The sequence below is a fragment of the Corticium candelabrum genome, chromosome 22 (genome assembly GCF_963422355.1).
Source record: "Corticium candelabrum chromosome 22, ooCorCand1.1, whole genome shotgun sequence".
NCBI lineage: Eukaryota > Metazoa > Porifera > Homoscleromorpha > Homosclerophorida > Plakinidae > Corticium > Corticium candelabrum.
Window position 1 is genome coordinate 1,082,241 of NC_085106.1, and position 17,161 is coordinate 1,099,401.

Sequence of the window (17,161 nt, forward strand, 5' to 3'; positions counted from 1 at the left end):
ACCACTCACGATCACACTTTACACTGTCAATCTGACGCTAATTAGAAGGATATTCGGATGCCGAGGTGCTAAATGATCTTCAGAATTCGCGTTTCTGTGGTGATCGAGCACAATGAACACAACGGGGACGCTCCTTGTTGTTGACGATCCTCCCCCTACACGCGTGCATGGTTTGTGATCGAGGATTGAGTGTGCACGTGAGCTTGACAGTGGAATGCCACGGGTGATACACTATCTTGACTAACCGTAAGTAGTTGGTCATACCAGCCAATAAGCTAAGATCGGGTGGGCTCAGCGTGGGCGAAAGTGATAATAGACGGTGGAGGAGGAGACAATATCAACGGTTACGAACTTCAGTTGAAATTGATCGTTCAGCAAACGAGCTCTAGCAGTTCCTCTTTCGCTTCAAGGAAGGAAGCAGGTATGGAACTGTTGATGCGAAATCAGTTGGATGGACCTGACGAACTGCCCAACTTCTACCACTTGGCCGGCTATCAACAACCGCAGTTAGCAGTTCATCCTCAGCACAATGCTGTGTACCCTGCCAATTACATGGTCGGAAATGGCTTCTGTATTTACTCAACTGATCGCTTCTTGCATGCCCCTAGTTATTCGCACTGTGCACAGAACGTTGTTGCGGCATCAGCAGCATCACCGTTGTCTGCGTTACTGCCACCGCCTTTGAGCTGGCCAAGTGACGATATTCAATCTAGTGGTAGTGAGACGTCAATCCTCGACAGTATCGTTGATGAACTCGAAACGGAACAGATAGTGAACAACTTTCTGGACGATGCCGTTGAGAATTTTCCTGACGTTCTTCCTGACTTGGATTTGGATGCGTATCTCGATGCGACTATACCGTCGATCACACGTCCTCCACCACCTCTCCTCCTAGCGACAACACATCAGCCTGCAGAATCAGCGCAATGCCTGCCACCTCGATTCGAAGCGATGGTAAACATCAAGCAGGAGGATGCGGGGGAGATGGCTTCATCGTGCCGCGAACAAGTCGACACTAAACCTGGCGCCAAAAGAAAACGCCAACGCAGCGCTGCAGCTCGTCGTGCTTCACTAGCAAGTACAGGCAGCTCACCGGGCACTCCGTCGTCGGATGACGGCAGCGACGGCGTTGCCGTCAACTCGCGTTCTCGCCACATCGACCGCGAATCGAAGCTGCATCGCTGCGACTATCCTGGATGCGACAAAACGTACACGAAGAGCTCGCATCTCAAGGCTCATCTACGGCGGCACACAGGTGAAAAACCGTTCGCTTGCACTTGGGAAGGATGCGGATGGCGATTCTCGCGTTCTGATGAGCTCGCACGGCATCGGAGATCTCATTCGGGTGTGAAACCGTTCCAGTGTGGAGTGTGTCAGAAGCGTTTCTCTCGCAGCGATCATTTGTCTAAGCACCTGAAAATTCATCAAAACGGACGCTCCAGATCGCGGACCAAGTCGAACGCTTGACGTTTTGTGCAAGTGCGGACGGTAATAAATAGTGATGTCTGTATGTCTGTACTGTATGATCAAGTTTTGATAGCCTTTCACACCCTCAGCTTTACGATGGAAGAGAAGAGTGTACCGACCTATTTACGGGACGGGATATCACTATTTTGTAAAGAACTTGAAGTGTTTAGCTTAGTTCCCTACAGTGCCTAGTAGAGACTACAAATAGAAATGGTGCTAGTCGCCTTTTTCTTGACTTTTTGAAAGGCGTTTTGTGTTTAGATATAGAGATAGATTAGAAGTGTATTTATAAGGTGGTGATTTTTTGACGAGCTAGTAGTTTTAGTGATGTCTTTTAAGCTGCTCTTGTTGTATGAAACGGCATACTGATGTAACATCATGTATGTTTTCTTTCACTAGGAAGTGCCACAGCTCTAGTATCGTCGCATTTTGATGCTTTCAGACTTTTTACAATAATTGGAATGTCAGACAAACTCAAGGTTAACCTTGAGCTCTACAAATAAAAGCAAAAAATGATGCAAATTTTCCACTTGTCTGATGGTGTATAGAATGGTCTAGTGAATGTGTTGATTGTTAGGACGTAAATAGTGCGAGATTGCTGTAGATAACATGTTCTCGCCCGCAATGTGTGTCACCCTCGTGGATGGCGTGTAATTACCAGTTCCAGCTGCACACGTCCACACGGTGTCAATGTTAGCACATTCTTTTGTCTGATTAGACACGCCAAGTGGCACTTGATGCTATTAGCTGCTATGATGTCCTGCAGCAAGCGTTACACGTGTGTGTCTTACTTTATTCTCATCATTAATTAACATTTCCGCAATTTGGCCAGCACTCCGGGCTAGAGATCTCTGTTGACTGTGTCAGCGTCGTGGTAATCTGGAAGCAATTATCTCTGTGAGGCTGATAGACACAGCAAGTGTTGTAAAGTGAGCATCTGTCAACATCTAGGTGTATCCTTCAGACACTCCAACCTACAGATCATATTGTGTCACCCCCAGTGCACTAGATGATTCTATTGTATATGTGGGTAGCTAGATGAAGTGTTTTATTTCAACAATGCAACAGAGGGAATAGGAAACAATGATTATTAAATATAGCTACGTAATGAAAGCAAACCATATAGTATATCAATAATTCCCTGGGTATTGCATCAACAGTCACAACATGTTAACGTGTAAATACAACATAGAACTACTCAGACAAGTCACTGAGAAGAGATGATACTGAGTCTCCTTGTTTCATGTCTCCTGGAGGTGGAGCTTCGGTGTTTCCCTGACCCAGTTGGACATTCTGAAATGACACTTCAGCTGTTGCTTGGGCTACCTGCATGGCTGCATTCACTGCAGAGCTAAGCATGTCACTCGGCAATGAAGTTGCTGGACGAGCCAGTGAGTCTACTGTGAATTGTAAAGCAGGAGACATGGCATGTGATGAGCTGCTCGTTGTTGATGCTGACGATGTCTCACTACTTCCAACTGTCTCACCAAATCTAACTTTCTGTGACAGGCCACTCATACTGTTGAATGCATCTTGGCATGTTTCCTGAGGTGGAGTTGTTGTAGATGGTGAATCAGTATTGAAGCGACTACGAGGACTGCCAAAGGATGCCTGGTTTAGAGCAGCTACAAGATCCATATCAAAACCTGAACTTTCCCCTGATGTTAAAATTGACTGATCAACTGGTGTTGATGTAGGAACCAACAAAGGGTCAATCTCTAATGTATTAGAAGCCGCCCTTGTTGGTCTTGTTGCAAATGCAGCTGTGGGGTTGGTAAATTGTGCTCCAGATTGGTTGTCTTGGAAGAAAGGGTTAAACATCCCCAGTGAGTCTCCCGGTGGTTGTCTACCACCACCTTGAATGTTGCTTGACATTGGTTGTTGTTCGCCAAGTTGAATAAGAGGTTCAGATTTTGGTGGTGAGTCTCCTACTCCAGCTGAAGAAGACCCTTGCACCTGTTGCAGATCACCAGCTTGATGGATAGCATTAACCCGTCTGTCAGATTTGATCGAGCCATGAGGACTGTTACTCCATGAATTCTGTGCTGCTATGGCATCTATCTGACCATGTCTGCCCATTGGCTGTTGATGAAAAGACTGTAGAGCCGCCTTTTTATCCTTACCTTTCTTGCCCATAGACTGCAACAACACCCAAGTAACATATAAAAATTTTGGTTATTTCCTCTACTACACTACCTGTCGGGTATGTTGCTGAGCTGCTTCTTGTTGATGTTGTTGACCTTCCCTGGTCTGATGAACATGTCCCTGACGTTGTACATACTGTTCATATGCAATTTGCATTGCACAAGAAATGGAATCACAAATCTGTAGTATTCTATTATTACACACAACAACAGATCAATAGTCTTTTATCTAGTGCATACCTCTTTAGCAGACTTGTCACATTCAAAGATATGGCATGCGTGTTTGGCACTGGACCTGGTGATGAACCCAAGCAGTCTACCACACAACAGATATGAAGAATCAAAACATCACAGTTATGAATGATATCCAAGGATCAATCTGACCTTTGATTTTCAGTATGAGATGCACAAAAGGATACATCTCTCATGCGAAACTAGATAACAAAGATACAAAGATACCTATCATGTGGATACTGTGTTGTTGACCAGAAAGGCAAAATACCAACAGTCTTACATCAGTCTTAACTTCATGTGTTGTAGGTTCCATTAGCTTGATGCCACCAGTGGTGATGACCATCATTGATTCAACCATTTTAAACACACCGTGGACAGCACGTGCTTGCATCACACGCCTCATGGTATCATATACGACACTGACTCCTAGGAAACACAACATTACCAAATCATGAGCAAGTTGGCTGTCTTGTCAGTTACACAGCTAGCATTCTAGTGTGACTACTATCCTGACCTTTGCTCTTCTGAACTTCGGTGGATCCAAGGAAACGAACCGTATAAACTTGGGAAAATTGAACCTTGCCATCTACGAGTACATGATCATGGTGTGTACATTGAACAGCAAAAATAGTGACAAATCGCAACAATTAGGTCACATTGTATTTACCAGTAGCCGGGGTTGAATTGAATGGATTGACTCTCCTGGTCAATACACTGACTAATTAAGACCACAGCATAATAGTTACTATAACCACTCACCCTGTGCCTTCCTGAGCTGTTGCTTCAGTTTGTAAAAATGAAAATGGTGGCTGCATCATTGCCTCTCTATTGCTTTCTTTCTTCTGTGACGTACGCTGTTGTTGCTGTTGAGCTTCTTTTGTTTGTTCATCAACCCAATTCTTGATCCTCATCCTCTCTTCTCTACCATGAATACACGGTATACTTAGAAATTGAAGTGGCTATAGATTTTACAGTTTACCTCACAACACCTGTTTGATTGCCTATGGGTTGACTGAGCATCTGCATAATCAATAAGGTAGTCTATCATATTGAATGCTAGTAGCTGCTTGTTGCTTACTTGAGTAGTCACAGCAAGCTCATGCAGCTCTGCAGCAATGTTGTGAATAGCTGCAATCCACTGAGACTTCTATTGTTAAAATAATTCAGTTCCAGAATCAAGCGTATTCATACCTCTTCACATGTCTTTTGATTTTCTGCTTGAAGGTAAACAGGCCTAAGAGGAATCGTTAAGACTAGGGTTAGGGTGACTTGATTAGAATCACAATGCTCACTTAGGTTGACTTTTTGAGACAACCTGGAAAACGTATCTTCGATCGTCCACGTCACAAAGAGATGCCACTGCGCCATCCAGTCGTAAGACATCTTCTGCATCCTGTACATGGAATCAAAGTAGTTGAAACCAATAGTCCCGTACTTGCTAACAACATGTTGTCATAACCTCTGTTGCTTGTTGAGACTTAAGAGAACCACTGTGTGTGAAGAAGTACAATCTCTCCCAGCCTTTATTTTGCCCTGACTTATTCCTTGAGAGACATCAGCAGATGACAGAATGTACAACAAAGCAATACGGTCAACTAACCCCTTAGTGAATAGGTGGCCTGCCTTTTCTTTCAACTTCAAATTGGGTGGCTCATATGTTACAAAAGGATCTGGAGAGGAAAAATGAAAAACACAGATAAGGATAACATGGAATTTAATACAAGTGTTCTTTCACCCATGTTATCATCATGATTGTTATGACAAACAAATTCAAATCTAATCATTCTATGCCATTGATGTTTCATTATGAACACGTGCTTGCCCTCAGTAGTTAGATGTTAATAGTCTGGATTTCCACAACCTCAAATTCTGGTAGACAGACAAGTCAGAGGGTCAAACATGTATAGAATCTTGGCCACAAAGTCCAAACACACTCATTTGGTGGTAAGGGACTACTGGCACTCCCACGTGTAGGAGTGGTGGTGATGGCCACCCAAGCGTAGCCAAGAAAAGAGACTGATGTCCTTGATTAACATACTTAATGACACATGAATGAGAACAAACATTATACCAATAATAGACTGAAGGGATGAAATTCAGTTTTATGTTTTTCACTGCTTTCAGTCATGTCCAGATACTTCCAAACCACACACACAACACACATAGGGAGAGTGGTCCTACACACAATCGTATTCAGTTTACATAGTCAAGACTGTCATAGTCAAGTGTTTGATTCGAATCAAGTCTTTGATTTGAGATCCTTTATTCAACCTTCATAAACTCGGCTGACGTGTGTCTATTGACCTTGCCAACTGAATCTAGCTAAGTGCTAAAATGGCTGGTTGAGATTGGGTAGGCATAGGAGATGCCAACTCATTTTGTCTGTAAAGTTCAGCAACAGTTCTTTTCCTGGAACCTCCTGGAAAATGCATTAAATCCACTTTTATGGTCTCCAAATACTTCTATAAACCGCACACACTTTCTCACATGACTAGTCATAGTCACCTATTCTTCTTATAGCCTGTTTGTTGTTTCAACCAGAATAGCTGGGCAATGACAACAGAAACGTGCCTAATATTGATCAAATATGTCATAGCTGCATAAATGAGTTGAAAACATGCAGGACAATGCAAGCTTAGCATGTGGTCGAATAGCCTCGATGATCAGTTAAAAATATTACCATGAATTTCAAATTTTGACAATAACATACACATACCCGTGGGGTCTGGGTCAGGGTTGTATCTTGATGCATACTCTTTTTCTAATTTTTCCCGTGTTGCTGCAAGACGTTTCTTTTCGCTGTCATGGTCACCTTGCAATCTGTAACGTGCAGGGTTACAAAGTTACAAACATCAACAGCAAACCTAACTCACTTGTTGACTTCTATTGTGACAGTTGTGAGGAATCTTGACATTTCATCTGTCAGGATCTCGTGACCCATTTTAAAGTATGAGAGCTGTACAAAATGACATGCAGTATTTTTTACAAAAGAAAGCTGAACATAACATGCAAATCTAACCTGAGCATGCATAAAGTTCATAAGTGGATTTAATATAGCCAGCTTCTTCTTGTGTTGAAGTGCATTCATTGCACTGTAGTACTGTAGTGCAACCTTGAGGAATTAGACTGATCAGTGCCAAATTAGCTACTAGGGTCATCCGTAGTAACTCCGTGACCGGGGCAACTCCGTGAATATCTAACCCTGTTCGAGCATGAAGCATCTTACCTCCAGTTTAGGATTTGAATCTCTTCTACTATTAGTAAACTAGTCGACGTAGGATTATGAGTTTCATAGCAAGTCGATTGCTACTTGAATGGACATCCGGGACGGCGAAGCGATAGCAAAAAAACGCCTCCTACACTGCACAGTAACTTCATAGGGTACAGCACTGCACAGTAACTTCATAGGGTACAGCGAAACATCTAATAGGTATACCTAATTTGTCGCTACCACAATAGATGCAGTAGAGAAAAGTACCCAAGGAAGCAATAGTTACAACCATTCATAAGTCGTAGTTGCCAGAACAAAACTCTGTTCACAAAGTTGGCCCACCCACAAGATTAGCAGTGCCGATGAAAGTCCCAAATTATCTCAATAACGATTGAGATTTCAGAGATGCTCGCCCACATGCTGATTGACAGAAGGCTACTGCTCCATAAGGTAGTAAGATCAAGCGACTACAACACTCATATGTAGCAATATACAGGCGTGTGTCAAATTACTCACGGAGTTACCCCGGATTACCCTACTGTATTCATTAGAACTGACACAACTATAGACACAATTATGTATAGGCAACATTTGAATGGCATTAAGATGATCAAGTTTTTCGTAGACGTTTGCTCTCCCAAGGATGTGATTCCTATGTACTGTATGTCACCATTAATCACAACAAATAGTTCAAGAGGGCAGTCTGACTACAGAATAGGAAACAGTGACCTTGACTGTAGACTAAGGCAACGAACCACTAGCATATATGAAGGTAGTACAACAGATTACACACAAGTCAGTCAATCAATTAAGAAAGTACACTGATTCAGTGTCACGTTCTTACTTCGTGAAATTTTTTGCGAGCCATGTACAGTTCAGCATTTGCTTCAAATCTTGCCTATGAATGGATTCACATTCATTCCACTTAATTGTTTCACAATACAAGAAACACGGTACCTTATCTGTCTCTCTTCGCTTCGAAGTCTTGCTGTATTTGACCATGGCACTATCATGATCTTGACTAGCTAGATCGAACAATTCCCGTTGCCTGTTCATCTCTACAAAAGATGCAGTCAAATACTTGTAAAATGTAAGTCTCATACGTACACACCCAAGAGATCGTTGTTGATGAAATCGGTCACAGAACGAACCATAGCCTGGTCCATTTGAGTAGCCAGCATTTCTTGCCAAGTCTTCAGCTATAATCAATAGAAAACAAGATTCTATCACGTTAGTGCTTACAGCTTCAAATTGATATAATCTAGGGTCTAATGCAATGGTAGGCACTCAAGTTGGAACTCTGCTTGCTGTCCACATCAGTCTTAAGTCATAGAAAATTTGTTATCATGCAAGTGTGCTCTCGATTACACACAATATTACATCAGTATATGTTATGTACAGTAGTTTCCAGGCTGACTGTTATGAATTCTGCTACTGATTGTAATAACTATTAGATAACTTGCATACAATACTTGAATCTCTATCTACCACCTACTTGCTGCACACTTTCTCCCAGTTTCACCACTGATTCTGCCACAAAGTCCTCAGCACAGCTCTAAAACAAGCATCCATCACTGCCAATTCATGTGTACGTCATCGTGAACATTAAGTAACTAACAGCAATTTAATTAAGCAACAGTTGCTCCAGATAAAATGATAAATATTGGTTGCATATATAACATCATTATTTATGGAATGTAGTAGGCTAAGGGTTGGTCAGCATGAATAAAGGTCATCAATCAGGCACGGATCCCAAATTTTGAAAAGAGGGCTTCCTTTACATGACACAGTTTCTATACATTGTAATAATATTTACACATTGTGTATGTACAAACAGTTGTAAAAAATTAAAAAGCGACCAGCTGCATGAGAATAACATTATACAGGCAATATAGGGGCAAAGCCATCAATCAGAACGGTCAAAGTAATGTAAGGTTTAGGAGCGATTGTAAACGGCTTCAGATCAACTACACATCAAGCGCGTCAAAAGTCTGGGTATCCAAGCCACCCTAGTATGTCAAAACTGCAAGGAATTCTTGTTTCAACGAATTTCATCACTCCAGAACGGTGTTAACATTTGCCACTACAAAGAGCCCATCACGTACTTGTTCTTTGTATTGGTCAAGCTGCTGCGCCAGACCCTCTGTCGCTCTACACATCGCATTTTGGGCGTCAACAACAGCCTGGAAAGACGACGCCAACGATGAAGCATAGCTTGTCATTGATGATGCTTCTTGCTGCAAACTTTCAAGCAATTTCCTAGTCTAGAGCAACAGAAACATGTACAGCAAATGGTTCGGCTTTTGAGTACATTGGCCACGCCCACTTTCCGCTTTACCTTTGGTTTGTTTTCCAATGCAGCTGAAAGATCCAGTTTCTTTGTGCCGGCCATCTTCCTCTAGAAGTATCACAAGACGGACAGTGTGTTGTAGTTGAATCACGTGATATATGAGCTAATGCGCATGCCTGGTTGTTCAACATCAATTGGGTACGCAAGGCCAGCTGTGCGCGAGCAGACAACGCTAAAGTTCTTGCAGCCGCTTCTAGTCATTTATTGGTGTACCAATGATATCTCAAAGAACATATTGTACACTTAGCTATGGCATGAAATAGGAAAGTCTTAATTCTACAACTGCTGTATCCAACACTTCTTGTCAGACATAAATTCAATGTGATCCATGATTTACACTTCAGGACCCCTGGCATTATGTTAAGGATTACTCTAAACGTAATAAAACAATTAATATCAAAATGACAACAATAGGATACTCTCCACCAGGAACAAGCTGAAAGACAATAAAAAATTAGTCGAATGTACAGTAGACTATCATACTACTTGTCATACATACCATAGTGACATTGTTTCCGTTCAAAAGAATTTGATCTAATTTTGTAATCCGTCTGCCTTCTGCAGTGTTTTCACTACATGTAAGAGAGTAAATTAATTGTTAGTATTAATTAATTAATGAACACAATTGTTTGCAACTTACAATTCTGTTACATCTTCTAAAACCATATCTTAAAATTCAACACGTTAAAGAAAACTGTGTACTTGACATGCTGTGGCAATTACTGCATTTATACATGTAGGATACTGACATAATCGTCAAAGCCCAGCAGAGTGCCCACAATTTCCATGTCTGATTTCATGATAACATGGATGCGTGATCCCACGCATTTATCTATCAGCTCTAAAAAATAACTTCATGATACAGAAACAGAGTACTAAATATACAGCATTTCCCTCTTACCAAGAGGTAACAGTTGGGACGCCATTTGATATCCGGGAGGCTGACGATAGAACCAAATTTCAGCTCCCGTATACTAAGAAGGTTTATGCCCCGTCTAGGTCTATGGACTTTGGACAGACTTTTTGTTGTCATCATGAGTATATTGACTTTAATCGGACAGATAGCCGTTCTCTTTATCATGCAACATCCGAAGAACAACGAAGGTTCGTCAACGCTACAGTTTCAAGTCTTTCCAGAAAGTCGACGTCTAGAGATGAAAGAGGCAGCCAAACGCATGTTTTATACGGGTTACGACAACTACATGAGGTATGCCTTCCCCAAGGATGAGCTAGACCCAATCCACTGTACAGGACGAGGCCCAGACTTTGAGGACCCGTGAGTTCCATTTCCGGGCATTGTTGTACTGATGACGTGTCTTATGCGAGGACTTTTGTAGGTCAAATATTAACATAAACGATATTTTAGGAAATTATTCACTAACACTAGTAGATTCATTGGATATGCTTGCGGTATGGCGTTTTTTGTGTGTGTGTAGGGTTTGAGTATTGTGAGTCATTGGCTGCTGTTGTGTGGGGTGGTAGATATTAGGAAATACTTCTGAATTTCGGCGTGCTGTCCAGCTCGTTATCGATGAAGTGCAATTTAATGCGAACACGACTGTACAGGTGTTTGAAGTAAATATAAGGTGCAGTTTGCTGTCAGTTGTGCGTGTGTGTGTGTGTGTGTGTGTGTGTGTGTGTGTGTGTGTGTGTGTGTGTGTGTGTGTGTGTGTGCACCAGATGACTAATCTGGAATGTACTTAATTAAAAATATATTGACAACCATAACTTGCCTGCTATATGTTTATGGGGCTATTTGTATTGTTCATTGACAGCTGCTTGTCAATTTGTTTGTCATTTGTTCCTATTTGTTTCTTGTTTTGTGTCTGTCTGTCTGTGTGTCTGTCTGTCTGTCTTTCTGTCTGTGTGTCTTTCTGTCTGTCAATACATATATATTGCCATTACAAAGAAATTTTCATCAAACTCTAAAAGCAAACCTAAAGTCCACTACATAATAATTACTACATAATACATTAGCCCCATATGGGGGGGGGGATAAAACTTAAAAGAAGCTACTTAACTACAAGTTGTGCAAAGTCAGTGTTTCTGCTAAGGGTCTTAGGTCCAGAACCGATCATCATGAGTTTTCTTGTCAGGACACTTGCATTGCAACGTTGCAGTTGAATTGAAAACCGTCTCTTCCGTCTGTCTGTCTGTCTGTCAATACATATATTTTCAAACATTGAACTATTATACACCATCTAAGCAAAGCAACTAAATACTACCCAATCTAATAGGGCTTGGTTCTGCCTACAACTATTTATGTTTATGTGGCTGCCTCTTGAAACAACCTTCTTTATTTTTCTGTCAATCACTCTAGCATTTGATCGTTGTAGACACACAGAAAACACAGATCTCCAGTATGACTTGAAGGTTGATGCATTTGGCTTTCCGTCTTCGTGTCTTGATAGCTGTGACAGTTTCTTCAAATAGTCTTCAGCTTTCTCTTCCCAACAGCCAATATATTCGAAGACTTTAGGCACAACTGTTGGTCGAAAACCTCCAGGCAAGAGCTCCTGGTCGTACTTTTTGATCTTTCAGATTTTCTCTTCTGGTTGCCTCTGCTCTCTGAGTTGTAGCTGATAAAATTTCTATGTCATTATTCCAGGGACGAGCCAGTGCAATATCCAATTCGAGATTCAACCTCGATGCTGAATCAAACGCGACTATGTCTGATCTGTCTTCAGAATTGACATACATTCCTCTGGGTTCTTTCATGTGATGTAATTGCAGTTGACTCAAACAGTCTGACCATGTTGGAACCATGTTGTGATGGCTGATTACCGGGCCGCCCCAGTCTGTCTGTCTGTCTGTCTGTCTGTCTGTCTGTCTGTCTGTCTGTATAATACATATTTTTCAAATCCAAAGAAATTTCCATCAAGAGCTTAAAAGCTAGTCTGTCTGTCTGTCTATCTGTCTGTCTGTCTGTCTGTTTGTGTATTAATAATTAATTTGTTTGGCTGTAGGTTGTTAGGAGCATTGCTATCAGCACACTTATTGCTAACGGATCCCTTGAAACCATTTGGAGATCTTGAGCCTGTGGGTTATGATAACGATCTACTGCACAAGGCCCATGATCTTGCTACTAGATTGCTTCCAGCATTTGAAAATACTACGACTGGAATTCCTCACCCCAGAGTAAGTAAGGCTTGACTGGATGCACAGTCTAAACCATCTTTTATGATGTCCAATGTTTTAGTATCAATTGACATTCTATGGATGGTTCATTTGTTGGTCTGTTGGTTTTTTTATCTGGGAGTCTGTTGCTTAAAATAGTAGCTGTCATGCATAACATTATTATGTCTGTTGGCTATTGCAGACTGCCCGACTAATGAATATGAGCGTTTTAGTTTGTAGTGATTTCAGTTGCTCTAGAATTACATGGTTTATGCATGTATCTGTCTGTCATTCTATATCTTACTTTGGCAATCTTTTTTATTTGCATGTTATGAATGATTTCCAGGTGTGGTTCCACCGGACCTGGGCCCCCAGCCAGCCAGCGAGTTTCAGCCTTCCAGGACCAGATTTTTTCTATAATTACATGATGGCAAAGTCATACTAAAGTGATGCTGAGGTCATGCTTGTCTCTATTATAACTAGGTGGTATAATTCCAAGTTTAGTAGAGAATCTAGTCATATGGTTAGTGCCTACACACTGGATTAGCTATTATAATAGTCATTAGTATGGATGTAAGGGGAGTGCTAAGCTTCTTACTCTATGTTAATGTTTCAAGGTTGTATCATTTTATCTTAAGGTTTAATTTTTACAGGTAAATCTTCGGTTTGGTATTCCTGCCAATACTGTGAATGAGACATGCCTTGCCGGAGCTGGAACTTTACTGCTTGAATTTGGCCTCTTGAGTCGTTTGCTCAAGGATCCGGTATTTGAAGGTAGTGCACGACGAGCAGCTGCAGCATTGTGGAAAAGAAGAGACAACGCTACAGGATTATTAGGTGGGTAAGAATGATTCACACTAGTTAAATGATCCTTTTTGGTTGCTAGAGGGTACTGTAGTCAAGCTAGATACAATGTAGAGGCTATAATTCAGGCATAGACTCATATGAATTGCTGCTCAAAGTTTATGGTTGGAAACTTTACTAGAAGTAGTTGGAGTATGTTGATTCTAGTAAACAGTGAACTGTGGTGGTATGATATTGTCATGTCCCTAGATGCCTAATTATACACCACATCCTGTCTCCCAAGGACATGGATGCTACCAGGACAATACTGTAGTTTGTGTCACAGATGAAATATGAGTTCATTGTTTTCATGGAAGGGAGTTGTAGTAGGCTCATATTTGTACTCATTTTCAGTAAGCCTGAGTGATATTTTATGTTAGCAAACAGATGTCTGGACCCTAATAGCTCAAGCTCATAATGGAAATATTGCATTTTTATCACAACATTCACACACATGTCCTATGGTAGTTTGCATTCATTGCAGCAAGCCATAGTTTAGTCCTCACCCAACTGCAGAGTCAAAAACAGTCTATTGACTGGACATGTTGCTATTGTGTAGCTAAAGCTCTAAGAGTGATGATTAGAATGCTCTCTCACTTTACACCAATGGCTATTTGACCACAGCTGTGGTTCCAAATTGTATCTATTGATTTTGGAACTCTTTGTTGCCACAGTTTGTCATAGGACACAGTTTGCATTCTATTAATTTAACTGGTAGGTATTTGAAGTGAGTAGACAGGTGAGGGACAATGAAGTACACCTCTCATAAATTGTTTCATTAGGAGATATAACAAGAGTTTATTATTAGTACTAAAATGTTTCAATGAATGCAACGTCCTAATTAATGAGAAATAAGCATTCTACTAGTAGATGCTCCCGATGCTGCAATGTAGGTTTCTAACTTAATTAATAATTTGATGCAACTTTCATGTAATACAGTTACTGGTATAGCATGTTGTTGCACGAGTGTAGTCTTGCAGATGAAAATCACTCTGTTACTTGCTTGCCAGTGTGTTGTTGTAATGTAAAAATTACCAGTAATTATATATATATATATATTTCAATTAAACAAGAGTTACCAAATGTGAATAACATATACTGTAGTAGTTAATAGTTTACTCCCTTGTGGTTAAAGGTCATGTTTACATTAAACATATATATTTCAATTAAACAAGAGTTACCAAATGTGAATTACATATACTGTAGTAGTTAATAGTTTACTTCCTTGTGGTTAAAGGTCATGTTTACATTAAACTGTCTATATGTATGATAGCAGTTGTTTGGTCTGAACAGACCATGAAACTGTTATTTTATTGAGGGACAAACATTGATTTTTACCCTTAAATAACATGATTTTGTGATCATTGTTTTGTGTCTTCTCACTGCCTATTGTCAGTACACTTACACCATATCTTTGAGGTGTCTCTACAGGTAGTTGCTCACAAACAAATATTGTGACAGATAATTTGGTACTGTACCAGGAGATGACGTGTAAGGACACTTAACTGGGTAAATAGTGCTGACTAGGAACTATTGTGTTAGGAAGACTAATTTATGGATACAAACCCATATAGTGTACTGTTATGTAATTACTAGTCTTACATTGCAGCAAAAAGTGGGACTGCCCTCTTACTAGGCTATGATATATATTACCATTAGGTACCCTGCGGCTTCATCTGCAAAGATTGAGCCAGAACTGTTGTAAATTCAATTGTAGGATGATGTCACTGTGAGCAGAATTAAATTATGGCATGTCTGTGATGATGTGTTGACAGTCATTGCACAAAATGTCTAAACACTAACTGTGTTCCCACTTTATTAAAATATGCTGTACTTAGTTGACTTTGTAGGGAACGTGATCAATATTCAGACTGGAATGTGGACTGGAAAGCTCAGTGGTCTGGGTGCTGGCATGGATTCTTTCTATGAATACTTGCTCAAGGCAAAACCACTGAATCTAATGATTGATGTATGGTCATCCCATTGTCCTTGTTTTGTGGCAGGCTTTTATTCTATTTGGATATGAGGAGGACCTACAGATGTTTAACCAGGCATACCAGAGCATCCTCCAACATGTAAAGAAAGGGTATGTGCATTGGTCAACTATTTGTATGAGTGAGTGTGGTTTCTATAATTACAGTTGTGCATGAGAAGGGTGCCTTGATTAGAGCTGGCGGCTATTGTTAGGCTATGCAATTAGTCATGTTCCTTTGGACTGTTTTTGTTCTGTAGAGATGACTGCCAGAGTGGGCCTTGGAGTCCTGGTGGTGTACCTTTGTATGTCAATGTTGACATGAGCAGTGGTAACACATACAATTCATGGATTGACTCCCTCTCTGCTTCATTTCCAGGATTGCAGGTGTGTCACCTACTGTGTGGTTTTCTTGTCTCGACTTCTGTTTCATTGAACAACTTTTCTATTCAGGTCCTTAAAGGTGATGTCGGGGAGGCTGTGTGTAGTCATGCTCTCTATTACACAATCTGGAGGCGGTATGGTGCATTGCCTGAAAGATTCAACTGGAAAATGAAGGCACCCGACGTTCACTTTTATCCTCTGAGACCTGAGCTGGTGGAATCCACATACTTGCTCTACAGGGTGAGTGCTCTGGTGTCAGTTGCAAATGATTTCAAGCAACATAATCAATTTTCATTATTAACTTCAACAGGCCACAAAAAATCCATTTTACCTACATGTAGGAAGTGAGATTCTAGAAAGCATCGAGAAACATGCTGCTGCTAGGTGAGACATGCAAGCTTCCAATGTTGTGGTCTGTTTGGAATGATGATGACATAGATGCGGCTACGCAACCCTGCACAATGTAATTGATAAGAGCCAGGAAGATAGAATGGAAAGCTTCTTCCTCAGTGAAACCTGCAAGTATCTCTATCTGGTTGGTATTCTTTATGCACTCACATGTGCAGTGTGTATACAATTCTCTCACTGTTCGTCTTCGTGACTTTTGTACACAGCTATTCGACAAGGAGAACTATTTGAACCAACAAGAGAGCGACTTTGTTTTTACAACCGAGGGTCATCCAATCAGAGTTTCCAAGAGATGGCGTCGCCGCACATGGGAAGACGACTACCACAATAGTGGGTTGAAACGGTTCCTTGACCACAAACAGAGGACATGCCACCGATCAAGAGAAAGACGGCTACTCAACACTTCGTTATCCGAAGTACTTGAGCATACCCATATTTCCTACGCGTGACCTTGCTTACATTTCCTGTCTTGTATTGCAGTGTTTCGGATTACCAGCGTGGAAGAGATACACGCTGCCATTAGACGGACGTTCCCTCAAGCAAATAGAAGCTCTTGTAGGACTATCAGATAGTTCTGGTTGATAGACGAAATACAAGCGATTCGATTTTGTACAAAGAATGACTATCCATGTAACCTACATATATTACTTCCGGATCTAATCGTGTTCCGTCTCTGCTTTCTACCTCATAGCATAGCAACAATACTATGCGTCGATAAGAAGCTCCAAGTTGTTGCAACGCGGCTAGAGATTGACTCTAGACTCTTGTCTTGTCGTCTCTCGTCGTAACCAAGCGAATCTCTTCGTGCATAATCCCATTGTTTGCTTATCGAGCTGGTATACGTATACGTACCTTTTATAAACATCAGTCCATCACTCTCGCAACGAGCACGAACTGTCCGTTTCGATGATGATATCCATGCACATTTACACGGCCGCATTCACCTGCTACCATTCATACCTGCAAACGCGACGCGTTTTGAATTCGGCACGTGACCGGTTTGCAAGTTTGTGTAAACCCGAGCGCGTAAC

General features: G+C 41.2%; 4 protein-coding genes across 5 annotated transcripts; 2 read left to right on the forward strand and 2 right to left on the reverse strand.

The window, feature by feature from the left end:
• Window positions 1–70: 70 nt before the first annotated feature.
• Window positions 71–1,865, forward strand: LOC134197359 (Kruppel-like factor 3). The gene has a single exon (XM_062666662.1). It carries the CDS (start codon window positions 424–426, stop codon window positions 1,465–1,467), a length of 1,044 nt encoding a protein of 347 aa, XP_062522646.1. The 5' UTR covers window positions 71–423; the 3' UTR covers window positions 1,468–1,865.
• A 633-nt stretch (window positions 1,866–2,498) lies between these two features.
• On the reverse strand, window positions 2,499–9,500 carry LOC134197464 (DCC-interacting protein 13-beta-like). Its single transcript, XM_062666793.1, has 23 exons — window positions 9,395–9,500; window positions 9,162–9,320; window positions 8,552–8,611; window positions 8,168–8,255; window positions 8,014–8,114; window positions 7,901–7,954; window positions 6,865–6,957; window positions 6,719–6,801; window positions 6,562–6,665; window positions 5,446–5,515; window positions 5,305–5,389; window positions 5,138–5,238; window positions 5,037–5,079; window positions 4,924–4,983; window positions 4,825–4,865; window positions 4,605–4,766; window positions 4,513–4,547; window positions 4,360–4,431; window positions 4,126–4,271; window positions 3,996–4,045; window positions 3,852–3,927; window positions 3,664–3,792; window positions 2,499–3,606 (listed from the first exon to the last, which is right to left on the reverse strand). The coding sequence occupies exons 1-23, from the start codon at window positions 9,446–9,448 to the stop codon at window positions 2,662–2,664; spliced, it is 2,811 nt and encodes a 936-aa protein (XP_062522777.1). The 5' UTR covers window positions 9,449–9,500; the 3' UTR covers window positions 2,499–2,661.
• Window positions 9,501–9,584: 84 nt separating this feature from the next.
• LOC134196963 (U6 snRNA-associated Sm-like protein LSm5) lies at window positions 9,585–10,357 on the reverse strand. The gene is made up of 6 exons (XM_062666191.1): window positions 10,308–10,357; window positions 10,152–10,247; window positions 10,047–10,074; window positions 9,906–9,978; window positions 9,826–9,842; window positions 9,585–9,755 (listed from the first exon to the last, which is right to left on the reverse strand). The coding sequence occupies exons 1-6, from the start codon at window positions 10,330–10,332 to the stop codon at window positions 9,740–9,742; spliced, it is 255 nt and encodes an 84-aa protein (XP_062522175.1). The 5' UTR covers window positions 10,333–10,357; the 3' UTR covers window positions 9,585–9,739.
• Window positions 10,358–10,392: 35 nt separating this feature from the next.
• LOC134196958 (ER degradation-enhancing alpha-mannosidase-like protein 1) lies at window positions 10,393–16,858 on the forward strand. Of its 2 annotated transcripts, none has more exons than XM_062666185.1 (13): window positions 10,393–10,682; window positions 10,744–10,816; window positions 10,889–10,992; window positions 12,373–12,544; window positions 13,177–13,360; window positions 15,205–15,308; window positions 15,370–15,452; window positions 15,599–15,725; window positions 15,792–15,962; window positions 16,033–16,106; window positions 16,161–16,257; window positions 16,337–16,546; window positions 16,611–16,858. In XM_062666185.1, exons 1-13 carry the CDS (start codon window positions 10,393–10,395, stop codon window positions 16,710–16,712), a joined length of 1,791 nt encoding a protein of 596 aa, XP_062522169.1. In that variant the 3' UTR covers window positions 16,713–16,858. The 2 variants fall into 2 exon arrangements, with proteins under 2 accessions (XP_062522169.1, XP_062522170.1); XM_062666186.1 differs by having other exon boundaries at window positions 15,217–15,308.
• Window positions 16,859–17,161: the final 303 nt, after the last annotated feature.